The sequence below is a fragment of the Pelecanus crispus genome, chromosome 14 (genome assembly GCF_030463565.1).
Source record: "Pelecanus crispus isolate bPelCri1 chromosome 14, bPelCri1.pri, whole genome shotgun sequence".
Classification (NCBI taxonomy): Eukaryota; Metazoa; Chordata; class Aves; order Pelecaniformes; family Pelecanidae; genus Pelecanus; species Pelecanus crispus.
The window spans coordinates 13,327,246-13,341,054 of NC_134656.1; the positions used below are offsets into that span (position 1 = coordinate 13,327,246).

The window sequence follows — 13,809 nt, forward strand, 5'->3', positions numbered from 1 at the left end:
CTGTGGGCACTGCTCATCACAGTGTCCATCCAGAGGAAAAAGCTCTCCCCGCTCTGAGATTAATTTATTTTAATGCTGGAGAAAGCTCCTTCCTCCTGCCAGCCCCATCGGGAGCACTGTGCTTGCCTCCTGTGGAGCCCAGGACCTCATGTGCAACATCAGCTGCTCCTGAGAGAGCAAAACCCATCCTGGTTTTAGGCACCTTTTTTGTCAGGATAGGGCTAGATGGGGCCAAAGTTCCCCCCACCCCATACACCCACCTAACTGGGGTTGTAAAGTTGGCATTGCCGATGCCCTGGTAGCGCAGAGCACAAAGCTTCGGGCACATGGAGCAATTTTTTCTCTCCTTTGGTAAAAAACAAAAGTGACTCAGCCCAGCCCCACCAAGCCCTTGGCTATGACTTGCTCCTTCCTGTAATTTGCTGAGTTCCCTTTTTATTGTCTGAACAGCCACGGCATATTTCCAACTAATGCAAGAAGAAGCTTTCAGTCTTTGAACTTGGCCATTTCAGCTTCTCAACCTATCCAACCCATGGATCACCCCTGACTGGTTATACTGCTGTGATGTTTTTTTTAAATCTCTTGGGAAATAAAATCACAGAATTGGCTTCTCTCCCTTGTCAGATATGAAAGCATCTCCCCAGCTATTTCCAGGTAGAATGAGGAATTACAGAAGGTTTGACTGGAACAGCATATAAATAAGAAATATGTGGAAAAGTGGTACTTTTTTCCACATTATGTTTGCACGTTGAAAACGTCTCGTCTCTTGATTTCATTTCCTCAGTTGCTCATCTGTGAAGAAACCCAGAACTGTTTCTTCTCCAGTCCTTGGGAAGGGCTGCAAAGTGATGGAGGCAAACCTCTAGCTAACTCGATTTTCTTCAATATCACCCCAACGTGCCACAACATCTTCATGTCCCACATGAACCACTGGAGTTTGCTGGCTAAAATCACGTGCCTTGGGGCTTCTCTGAGTGCCTGAAGAGTGAGCTGGTGGTCACATCTCCCATCACGTTTGGAAATCAGTGATGTACACTGAGTCCTGGAAATCAGGGGGCTGAGAAAAGTGCCTGGAGGATGGGCTTCTGTATCGACATCGGGCTTTTGGGATAACCAGCATTGCTTCTTCCTCATTTCCACTCCTTTTCTTGCAGACTGAAGGCCTGTTACAACTAATTTGGAAATTTTGTGTTGCAAAATGTGAGGCATTGAGTTCAGAGTGAAACCTGACACAATCTGCAGTCGAAAGAGCCAGGACTAGGGAAAGTCTCCCTATGAATTGTAAATCTCACCCCTTCTCTCTGTACCTGTCTCACATCTCCAACTCATTTTGACACATTTTGGTTCCTCCTTGGAAAAAGTGTTGGTGTATAAGATAATTTGCTCAAAAGAACAAGAGCCAGCTGTGGTGCCAGCTCCCGGTTCACATCATGTCTCCTGGCAGTTGCTTCAAGATAAATATCTGGTACCGTGTTAGGGGTGATGAGATGCCTGGTCATCAGCTACTGGTCCTGATAGTCCCAGATTGCATCTGCCAGCCCAGTGCAGATGCCAGACACCACAGGCGTATAGTGGTCCTGGTGGGTTTATGAATTTGTGGTTTTGGTCCCAAGTTAGGAAACAGTTACTTTTCACCAGTACCAGTTCAGGATAACGTGGTACTGGGCTCTTTGCTGCTTCAAATCAGCCCCTGGCAACCTTTGCACTTAGATAGCAGCTTATCACCTCTTACCTCTGAAGATAATCTTGCTTCTTTTCCCTACCTCTTATTTTGGCACCAGCATCTCACAGCCCAGCCAAGGCCCTGGCATAGGCTGTTGTTGCAGGAAAGGCAGGGAAAACCCCCATCTGAAAGAAGCTTTCCCCCTCACCAAGTGCCTTTAAGGCTTTGAGGAATTTCCTCATCTCTCCCACCCTTGTCTAAAAGGTAAGTGTCTTGGGCCAGAGCTGCCCTTGCTGTGTAGCCATGCAGTGCTCAGCAGGGTGAAGCTGCCTTCAGATGGGGCTTCTCATGCACAGAGCACTCCCTTAAATAAACGCTAACTCAGTTGTTCCCTGCCTGTGCAGGGCATAGCTTGATGAAGTCTTGAGCTTCCCCATCTCAGTGGTAATGAGAGATGCAGACTCGTGGAGAGGATCGTTACTGAATGTCCTGGTTTCAGCTGGGATAGAGTTAATTTTCTTCCTAGTAGCGGGCATTATACTATGTTTTGGATTTAGTATGAGAATAATGGTGATAACACACCCATGTTTTAGTTGTTGCTAAGTACTGCTTATGCTAGTCAAGCACTTTTCAGCTTCCAATGATCTGCCAGGTACACAAGAAGCTGGGAGGGGGCACAGCCAGAATAGTTGATCCAAACTGGCCAAAGGGTTATTCCATACCATATGGCGTCATGCTCAGTATAGAAACTGGGGAGGAGTTGGCCGGGGGGCAGCGATTGCTGCTAAGGGACTGTCTGGGTGTCGGTCGTCGGGTGGTGAGCAATTGCATTGTGCATCACTTGCTTTGTATATTATTATTATTATTATTATTATTATCCCTTCCTTTTCTGTCCTATTAAACTGTCTTTATCTCAACCCACAAATTGTACTTTTTTTTCCCCGATTCTCTCCCCCATCCCACTGGGGAGGGGGAGAATAAGCAAACGGCTGTGTGGTGTTTAGCTGCCCACTGGGCTAAACCACAAAACTGAATCACTACTGGAATGTCTTGCATATTTCTATGGAAGTTGCAGATGTGATGAACCACTCGGGACTGTCTCCTGCTGGGCACCAGTGCTGCTGGCAGCACCTTGCGAGTGTGCGGTGCCGGCTGGCCCTGTGCCACCAGCCTTACCGCAACGAGCAGCTCTGGTGACATGGAGAGTGATTTTCTGTGGTCAGCCACAGCATCAGCATCTGCAAAGCAAGAGATCTCAGCCATCAAATCAAAGAAAGAAAAGATCTTCCCTTCTAGAAGGCTTCACATCAGCATTTTTTTTGCTTTTCTTCACTGAAGTCATACTTCATTTGACACTTTTGGCCATGGTACAAATTGCCAGCACCTCACACCCTGGGAGCAGGCAGAGAGGTTTGCTCCACACGCCCGCTGATGCCTCCCTGGGTACAGTGCATGGCACTGTGAGCAAGGGTACACATCCAGGGCAGAGCATGCACAATGCTGTGAAATAGCTTTGGTTTGCTTTTACTTATGTTCATTAATATTTCCTTTTCTAAGGTTTGGTGCATGTAATTGTTGCTTCTTTATTGTAATTACGGTGCAAATACTATAGATAGGATAAATGCAATAAAAATGGAATTTGCTTAAAAATCAGGAAATGCTTCTGAGGAGCGTTTTTTGTTTTGTTGGGTTGCTCTGGTGGATGCAGATTTGTGGCTATGGATGAGATCTTTCCTAGAGCACTGTCTTAGCTGAATAGTTTATATTTGCTCCTCAGTATATTAAGGCCATTCATTCTTGCCTGCCAGACAGCCATAAGCAGGAACTTAGCATATATTTTATCTATGAAAAATCCACAAAAATACACCACAAAACCCCAAGGGAATCAGGGCCTTTCAGGGTAGATCCTGTCCCATATGTGAGGTTCTTTCTGTCCCCTGGTCTTATTGCACTGGTGGAGGAAAGAGTAACCCATGGGTCTTTCTCTCTTGTAATTAACACTTTTCTCTAGGTAATTAAGAAGTCTCAAACCTCAACAAGTGCAAGGAGGAAAATAGGCAAACAGCCCTGCCTGATCCACTCCTGTGTGCCCTGCCAAACACAGCTCCGCAGGCAGCATGTGGTGGTGACTCCCAGGAGAAACAGCCTCAGGGCTGACCTGGTGGGGGAAATGACTCCGGACAGGGTCACCCCCCTGCCAAGGCCAAAATAAAGGACTTCACCCACAGAAATGAGCCCCACTCCAACAGGAGCTCCAGAGAAAGCTGCTGGAGCTGTTGCATTTGCAAGTGCCCTCGTTTGCTCAGCCCTCCAGAAGACCTCTCTGGTTCCCACATCCTCGATGGGTTATTGCGGCATCCAGCTCTGTTACAGCAAGCAGCAGGGAAGGGCAACTGTGGGTACAGTGGACTGCTCCACCTCCCCCAAAATCCACGGCAGCTGAAGCAGATCTGAGTTACAATGACAAACCACTGACAGCAGGATCAAGGCTGGCATGAGCAAAGCTGTGGGCTAGCATTGGCACTAATGAGCAACAGCAAGGAAGTTTGGTACACACCACCAAATGCTCTCCAGGCCCCTCAGAGCACCCCAGCCCTGCCCCTGCCTGCACACAAATGCCTGACCCTGAACTTTCAACTTCAGGAATTTCCAAAACTAGAAGTCAGATGTGATGAAATACTTCCCTGCAGAAAGCAGTTAGAGACAGTAAATAAGCCACTGTGCTAGTGTAGGAGCAGCATTGCCCAACAGGGATTTTTTTCCCCCCTGGAGTAGGTGGACATGCAGGACCTGCCCCATGGGCTCCAGGCACAGCACCGGGGGCTCACACGTGGAAGCAACACAGGGCAAAGCTTCGCTCCCTGCATTCTTCTGGCTGCGAGGTGAGAGGGTGGTGCTGAGCGAAAACAAAGGCAACAAGAGATGCGATGAGCAGAAGTGAGGGTGGGAGTATGGAGGGGCTTTGAGGGATGAAAATCCCTTAGCAAATAATGAGGCTTGTAAATTAGTCCTACTTAATAAAAATATGTGACTAAATTAACTTTGCCTGCTGGTTAAATCTGTTCAGTATTTTTCTGTTGCGCCCTTAAGCAAACTCTGGCAAGGCAGCTTACTCTTGAGCACATAATATGGCACTATCTATAATGGGTAACATTTCTATTTTGTCATGCCTTTATCTTGCTGGGGAACAACACCTCACAGGGGAGCAAAGCAATTTCCAGCAGCTCTGCCTCCCGCCAGCCCCCCTGCCCAGGGAAAGCATTGCAGCCCAGTGCCTGATGGTGCTGCACAAGCTGTTCCTGCTAAAGCAGTGACTGCTGAAGCATCCTCTACTCCTCAGGGCCTCCCTTCCCATTTCTGTTCCTGCAGTCCTGCTGACACCCCCAGGGAGGTGAAAAAACAAGTTAGTGCAGGGACTAAGCTCCTTCCAGCCATGCTGGCATGTCCCTTCTGCTCACCCTGCGCAGGCTGCCCTGGGTCTCGCGTCTGCCACGCACTTCTTCAGGTTTAACTCCATACCTGTGGTTTCCCCATGACTCTCCTTGCTGGTCCTGCAGGCTGGAAACCACTCAGAGCTCTTCTTTCCTGAGTCTCCCATTCAAGTGTCATGTTTGCCACAGTTTCCTGGGTTTAGTTTCTCACATGAAAGTCTGGGCTCTGGGTTAAGTGGCATAATGGTAAAGAGCAAGCTTTCAACATCCCTTTTTCTCCTCAAAACAGATTCATCACTTAACTATCCATGATACATACCTATATTTGGTGACATCAGCTCAAGCAATGGTACTCTTGTGTTACAAGGTACACCTTGTCATGGGCGTTGCTTTCTCAGTGATATTCAAGTGTATCAGCCTTCAGCATACACACGTTTTAACATCAGCACAACTTCACCTCTAAAATAACTGTAATTGGTATCAAAGTGATTTTTCCTTCCTATATTTAAAAAAACCCTTTCCAACACTAACGAGATGACACTTCACAGCAGTGTAACACTTCACAATGTTTATTACCCTCCTCTCTAAGTAACAAATGTCAGCATCAGTATGATAAAAGCCAGTTTTTCAGCTACCACCCAACCCTCACCTCCTCACCAGCGCTTCACAAGGTGTTCAACTTCCAAACCCAAATTCTTCCCTTACTGATTTCTACATGGCTAGTAAAGCAAAAAAAACATGTGTGAGGGTCACGAGGCTGAGGAGGTGGATTGCATGTGGGGCATGATCCATTGCCTCCTTGGGCAGATGTCCAAATGAGGGCAGGAGGATTGACCCCCTAGATGCAGGCAGGCAAGAGGGGCTCTGCTGCCCATGGTTCCTTGTCACTGAACCCACTGAAACGGGTGTGATACCCACCAAAGAACTTTATAAAAATCTCATCCTTAGTATCTTCCACAAAATGGAAATGGGAGCACATCTCTGCTTCATGAAGGATTTATGAAGGCTGTGACTCTGGAGGCAGAGGCAAAGTGGCAGTACCTCACATTGATTATTACCCTTTCAAACAGATATAATTGCCTTAATCAAGGCTTGTCTGATGCTGAATTTTACAATCTAGAAGTGCAAAGTTGCCAGGATTAGTCTTTTGTGGTTAAAATTTAGTGGGAGCTGGAGGAGACTCTAGAGAAGACAGGAAGAAACCAGGGTCAGTTTTTCCTAATAAATACGATTTTTGAGGCTGAAAAGGGGTGTTTCAGGAGCTGCTTCACACACTGCTCAGCTCTCCTGGCTGGGAGCTGGGCAGCTCCTATCTAAAGGATGCAATGGGACACTCAGGGTGGTACGCAGTCCTCTTAGTCTATCTCTGTGGTCTCATCTGCTCTGAACTCCCATCTGAACTTGGAGGGCCCATCTTAAAGCAAAACCAGTCCCATGCTGGTCCCCAGCACTTCACCATTTCAGCCTGCTCTCCCCATGCCACAATCTCCTCTGAAGACCTCCCTCAGAAGGCAAGGAGAGGAAATGGACATTGCTCAGGGGGGGCGGGGGGGGTGTCCCCAATTGCTGCTGGCCACAAAAAATATTATTTCTTAAAGATTAATGCACATCTCTTGCCAAAAAGATGAGTCTTCCCAAGGAAAAAAATTTTTTTAAGATGTACTTATTGGAAGGCTGCTGCGATGCTTTGCTGGCTGAAGGGGCTCCTCTGTTTTCCTCCTAGCTATTTTAACCCCTGGCTCCAGATAATTTTGGCTACTTAATGGGCACGTGGAAGTCTTTTAGCTTTCCCCAAACAGAACAACACAGAGCATTTTCTACAGAAACCTCATGACAAAGCCCCCTAGGTGCTGTAGAGGCAGAAATGTTCTTGGATTAATCATCTGAACAGCAGGGAATTAAGAAACCTGGGGAGACGAATGCACCAGGGTTTTGTTAGATAGATGCTTAAAAAAAAAAAAATAATCCAGACCTACTTTGTTTCAAGCACCTCAGAAGCTGAGAGAATTCAGTGCATCTGGCTGCAGCTGCCACTTCACTTCTATAATTTAATCTCATTGAGGTACATTATGTCAAATAATTACCTTAATGAAGACTCTAATGGGAGAAGGGAGGAAAATAACAGAGATACTTTGAAGAAACGAAGCTGCAAAGTTGCTTTGTTTTTTACCTGGCACTGATTTACTCCCCCTCCTCTGGCTCTTGCCCTTACAGAGGTGTCCAATCTGCCTCTCTTTCAAAAATAATGTTTCAGACGCTGCCCCAGTGATGGATTTTTGCATCTTGGATACAATACCATAGTTTCTGAGTTTCAAACAACCCAACATGTAAAACCAGCTCTTGGTTCAGGCAAGTCCAGCCCTCCAAGTCCTGCTACTTCCCTGTTCCCTGCAGACCCTGACTCAAATGTCAAGTTTCTGTCTACCACTTTTGAAGTCCTCCAGGATGTTGGCCTAAATTAGAATCATAGAATCATTTAGGTTGGAAAAGACCTTTAAGATCATTGAGTCCAACTGTAAACCTAACACTGCCAAGTCCACCACTAAGCCAAGTCCCTATGTACCACATCTACACGTCTTTTAAATACCTCCAGGGATGGGGACTCAACCACTTCCCTGAGCAGCCTATTCCAATGCTTGACAACATTTTCAGTGAAGAAATTTTTCCTAATATCCAATCTAAACCTCCCCTGGTGCAATATGAGGCAGCTTCCTCTCGTCCTATCACTTGTTACTTGGGAAAAGAGACCAACACCCAAATTGACCTTTATTGGCTGTTCTCATCCTCTTCTGAGGTCCTTCAGCTATTCTATTTATATTTTATTTTGAAGAGGCCTTCTGAAGTGATTTCATAAAGTCCTCATATGTTGATTTCCACTGTTACCCATGCCCAGGATGTGTATCTCATGGTCATATTGGTCCTGAATTTATTTCAGCGGGCTGAAATGGCACTTTCTTACCGAATAAACTATCTTCTAAAGGTTAATATTTATCCAGTCTACTCAGGTTTCTGTGCATGAAACCTGAAAGAAAAAAAATCCCTGAAAATGAAAGGAATCAACTCAAATGAGTTTCCTTTCTTGCTACCTAAAGGGATAACTTGAGAAAGAAAGGAAGCATGTACTTCTAGCATGGATGTGGTGGGGGAAGTCAATGAGTTCTTCCCCCACGCTGACTTGCACATACTTTCCAGTTAGCCTTGCCTAATGCTGTGGGTATCCTCCAAGTCATGTGAGTTATCTCCTACCATTCCTGGAACAGCTGATTCCAGACCTAGATTTAAAAAAAAAAAAAAAAAAAAAAAAAAAAGGAAGTAAACTTGGCCCATTTTTCTCAAATTAATGCAAAATATGACATTTCACCTTCTTCTCTTTTTTTTTTGGCAAATATTTTTCCCCAGACTCCAAACACTTCTCTGACTCTGGAAAACTAAATATGTGATCCCATTGCAGAAGCCTGTGCCCAGCCAGTGCCACAGGTCTCAGGCATTCCCTGTATTTCCAAAGTACCCTTAGCTTCTCAGGCAGTTTTGCTCCTTCTTGTGCTTTCTGGATAGCTTCTTGTAGAGATAAAGTGCTCGCTTCTCTTCCCAGCTCTCGAAAAAGGAGCCTGCAATTTTTCTGCACAGGCGATGTGCGTAAGTTTCCAGGAATATGGTGGTGTAGAGGATGCAGAAAAGCAGCCCCACAACAAGCAGCACAGAGGGGTTGGGAGGTGTCGAGGGGCTGACCCTGCAGTGGGCAGAGCTGAAGATCAGATAATGTTGGTAGCTTCTTTCAAAGTCCTGAAGTGGTAATTCTTCATAAGGAAGCTGTAAAATTTTCAATAAAAAGGGCAGGATCCCTATTTTAGCCTGAAATAAAGAGAGTTAAAAGTTAAATGGGGTATGAACAAACCAAAATCAACTGGTTACTACAAAAACATCAGGCTGACGGGGGTGTAATCACCATTACAGCTTGTTTGGGTCCATTAAGAGGACATTGAAGTGCATATATACTTCAGGCTGAGCGAGAATAACAGCATGATGTGTAGGCGCTGAGTACTTGGCACGGTGAGACTCAGTCCTATCTGTCATCTTTATCTGCTGTTACAGAGATCATAACAGGTATTCTCTGTGTGAGATTTACAATGAAAGACATAATACAGACAGCAGTATTAGTGGCTGCAGATTTGAATATTAGAGGTGTTTTCTAAGCCCTGATTATTTTACTGTAAATTCATCATAAGCAGATATCTGCACTAAGGAACCCCAGGGCTGGGGAGGGAGGCAGGCTGCATGGTAGAAGAGGAAAGCTAAAAAACTAAACCAGAACTAGTCCAGACAAAGGATATTAAACCAGATAGAAACTGGGGAGGCTTGTGAAAAGAATTGCACAGGGTGACAACAAAGCCGGTAATCAGGGCTTTCTCCTTAACGAACAGCCAGTGCAGTAAGATGAGGACACATCCTCACAGCCGAGATGTTTATTCATCTGCTTCCCCCCTTCCTTTTGTGCTTGCACCCACACTGTGGTGGGGCAACGGTGCCTCAGGGATGCCCGTTCCTCCACCCTGCCTAGGGAAGGGACCAGGAGATATGGGGACATCTGACTGCCACATGCTAGCAGTGTCTTTGCAGCGTGAGGCACTATTTACTCCTTTCCTCGCTCCCCAGGGGCTGTAATTTGGAGGTGTATGCTGCTATTTGATGCACTGGGAGGAGCAACTGAGGTTCTGTCTCTACCTCCCCCCCCCCCCCCGTCCCCGTCCCCGTCCCCGTCCCAAACCTGTTATGCTGCTTGTCCAGCTGGCTGCTGGGGAGGAAGTAAGGATCATGTAAATAAGACTACAAAGACTGCAACCCTCACTGCCACCTCCTATGATGTGACACACAGCAGGGTCCCCACACAGGGAAAGAGAGGGGACCCTAGCACTTACGCTATATTTGATGCTGAGAGCGACGGGCACCACGGAGAACTGATCTGCCTTTCTCACCGCAGTGTCTGCCACGCTGAACGCAAAGTGGTCCATTGCCATGACCACCAGCATCAGCATCAGGGCCACAGTGAGGAGCATGGCTTGCACGAGGCACAGCATCACTTCTTCCCGGGACAACTTCAAGCCTGTTGGTCGAATGAGGTCTTTGGATGAGCTCGCCAGCAGATGAGCTGCTTTTCTGTCCACAGCTAAGCGCTCCAGCTTCTTGGTGATGTAAAAATTGTCAAAGCGGAGGTTGGTGAGATAATTTTTCAGATACCAGGTGGACTCAAAACAGAGGTAGAGCATGGAGAGGCCAGCAACCAGCTTGTTGCCTACTCGTACAGAGTCTTTGACCAGTACCTCAACAGCCAAGAAGTCCCTCCCAATTTTCTCACCAGCAAGGTGCATTTGTTGGTAAATGAAGGAGCTGTTCTTAAGCAATGAAAACTGAAAATGTCCATTCATAGGCCTATGAATATTAATGGAATGAGCAGTTTCTTGGATTGCATCCCCCAACTCCCAGGAAGCTGTCTCTAGCAGAGCAGTTGAGTTCAAAAGACTCTCAGAGGAATTCTTGCAGATGCACTTAATAACCTGCAGTATGGTTTTAATGTTGCTTATGATGTTGGGTGTTATGTTAACCACTACTATCATGATGCAGGTTGACAAGAGAAGCTTCCGGCCTTGTTTGGTACCGAAAGTAGGCATGATCATACTGAAGACACAACGGGCAGGATGTACCAAGAAAAGGGTCAGGAGAAGGAGCAGACTGAAGGAGATGGCCATTATAATGGAGAGATGCCAGGAGTACTCCAGCGAAGCAAACATCCAGTTGTAAAAGAGGCCTCCTATCACCACTGTAACACAGGAACACTGCAGAAACAAGGTCCAGAGCTCTCTGCCATTTGCTGGGACAGGCTTGGAGTAAATTGACCATAGATCTGCTGCGGTCCTGTGCACCTTTGGGAACAGAAAGTCTTCACAGTAGACACGGGCTCTCATGCTGTACAAAGAACAAACACGTCAGTGTTAGCAGAGGAAGTACGGAAATGCACTAATTCCCCTAATGAGATGATCGATCACTCATGGGTCCTTCTCTGAGTGCCTCCACTCTTTACCTCTCTGCTAACCAGAGCAGCAGTCTCAAAGGGACTGAGATCTTCCCTGGAAGCATGCAGGACAGGAAAATTCAAGGCATTTCTTGAAAGATCAAATACCAAGTACAACACGACTGCTTCTCCTCTAACGCAAGCACAGGAAAGCACTGTAGTATTCTATAAAAATCATAATAAAGTCATTCAGAGGGGTCAACTCCTTAACAGTGGCTAAGAGTGGCCTCAGTGGTTATTTAGAGGATGCTGGAGGGAGAAAGAGGCGGCCCCTGGCTGCTGTGGAAATCATTAGACCAGCTCTGTAATTACAAGGTGTTCAATGGGTAAGAGGTAGTTGAGTGGGAGTTTCTGATCTCCCTGCCTTTTAAGAGGAGACCAAACAAAAATCTGCAGGTTTAAGCGTGACAAATACAGAATTGATCAGAGAAAACAGTTTCACACTGAAGCTCCAGTGCCAGAGGAAATCTCCAAGGATAAGAATTTGGCCACTGCAGACAAAATGAAATGTCCCATAAAGCTATTTAAATGTCTAATGAAAACAAATGTTTGGGAAGGAATGTCATTTCTCAGGCCTCTCATGTGGAGTGACTCTCCAGAGACCAGAAAACCTGGTGGGGAGAAGGAGCATTTCCCCAGGACTAACCCCAGCCAGGCGATCCCCATCTCTGCCTGCCCGACAGCAGCCTCATTTATCCTTTGAGGGAGAATTTTGGCTAACAAAGAAGGTTTTCCATGGAATAAGGGCATTCAACAGCTATTAAGACAGAGGGAAGGAGAGGGATTAAAACACACACTACATACCCAGTGGCAGAGAGGTGCCCCAGTCTTGCTTGAAAACTCTCCATGCTCCAGTGCCTTATTGCTCTCAGAGGGGGTCCTGGATGCAGGTGCTGGGAGATGCAGGATAGGAAATCAAGGCAGCTGGCACCAGAGAGCCAGGACTCAAAAAAACCCCCCAAATGTTTTAAGGCAATTCAGATCAGCAGTGCTGGCAATTCCTGAAGTGAGCGGGCAAACCTGGAGTGTGAAGCCCTGGGAAAAACCTCACTACAGGACAGACCTGGGATGCACAGCACTGCTTGGGCTTTACACTTGTTTTGGTCTTACTCTTCTTGCAGAGAAGGCTTATTATCATGACACATAGCTGAAAAAAAATGAGTCAATGACATGGACTGATGATGATGGAACAAACATCACATGGAACATGGGGCGTCACCATCCCTCGTGGGGAAATCAGCTGTCTCATCCTAGCTGACTTCTCCTCTCACTGCCTACCAACGAGCAGCAAGATTGGGATTTCTCTCAAAGAGAAGGGGAGCTTTTCCTCTTTCAGACATCAGTCACGGCACAAAGGGCATGGTACAATCCAGCAAACCTTGTGCTGATAATCGTTCATCTTTTCTGGCAGACTGCTCTCCCTGCTGAAACCATGAGCTCGTGGTACACAAACTGCTTAATGGCTCATTTCATAGTCCTAGAAGAGGAAGATGAAGCTTCAGACTTGGACCTTTCCCAGTTTCCTACAGCCAGCAAACCCACTGCAAAGAAAGCTCTGCCACAGGCAGGATTCCCAAAGCGCTGAGAAGCTCCCAGACGTGCAAGCCAGGATGTGTGGTCCCCATGGGACCGATTCGCCTGACCCCTGGGATGTGCAGGGCACAGAGCTCCAGCCACCAAACCCACTCGCCTGGAGATGGGGACCAGCCCATGGTGTTTGCTCCTCAGCTATGTTTCCAAAGAAGAGGCTTCCTCCTCCTCCGATCAGCTGGTGCACAAGAAATGTGTACCAGCGCTGCCTACCCCCTTGCACTGAGCTCGTGGGTTATGGGAGCCTTCCCTGGCTCCCACCAAACCTTCCCCTTTGCCAGACACTTTCACAATAAGCCACCGCTTGTGGCCAAAGACGACACAGCTCACCCAGCCGCCGCTGAGCCCACTCCTTACGGGGACCCGCTGTCCTACGCCAAACCAAGCCGAGTCCTCCCACCGGCTGGGAACTGCCGGGCCCCTGGTTTGTTCTCATGCTCCCCTGGGTGGGAGAGGGCAAAGGGCTGGAGGTCAGCCCTGTCCCGGCCGCCCCTGGGGATGGAGCACGTGGGGCTCTGCTCTCCGGCAAGCAGTGGGAGAGCAGCACCTTCCCCAGGGGACATGGCTGGGTCCCACGGCATCGGCAGTCATTGGAGGACAAGCAATCATGAGCATAAGAGGGCAGAGCAAACCTCTGCCTCCTTCCTCAGCCCTTCCTGCAGGTACTAGACAAGGTCCTTTCCGCCCTTGCTGCTCCACTCGACAGCTCTGCTTTATTGCTAGAGTTTTTCTTTTTCCCACATGGCTGGTGGAGCAAATGTGCCCTCGAGCACAGACACCAAATGAGAAACTCTGTCTGGCTCCAGCCAGGAAGAGGCACCAGCCAGATGGTCATGAAAGAAAGTGCATTTACTTGGAGCATCCATAGCAATTGCTTGCACAGACTGTGAATTAGGTCTTGAATTCAATTTGCAGACTATAAAGGACCACCCCAAAAGGCCCATAGCTGTATTCTGCAAAACTTGTCAGGTTCTCCTTAGTTGCTGTTTGGAGATTAAACTTCTTTCTCAATGTATTTCTGAGCTAACTGATTTTAACAGCCCCCCAGGACCCCATCC

General features: G+C 47.2%; 1 protein-coding gene across 1 annotated transcript; it reads right to left on the reverse strand.

Moving 5' to 3' along the window:
• Positions 1-8,604: 8,604 nt before the first annotated feature.
• Positions 8,605-12,009, reverse strand: OCSTAMP (osteoclast stimulatory transmembrane protein). The gene is made up of 3 exons (XM_075721413.1): positions 11,966-12,009; positions 10,011-11,055; positions 8,605-8,946 (listed from the first exon to the last, which is right to left on the reverse strand). Exons 1-3 carry the CDS (start codon positions 12,007-12,009, stop codon positions 8,605-8,607), a joined length of 1,431 nt encoding a protein of 476 aa, XP_075577528.1.
• Positions 12,010-13,809: the final 1,800 nt, after the last annotated feature.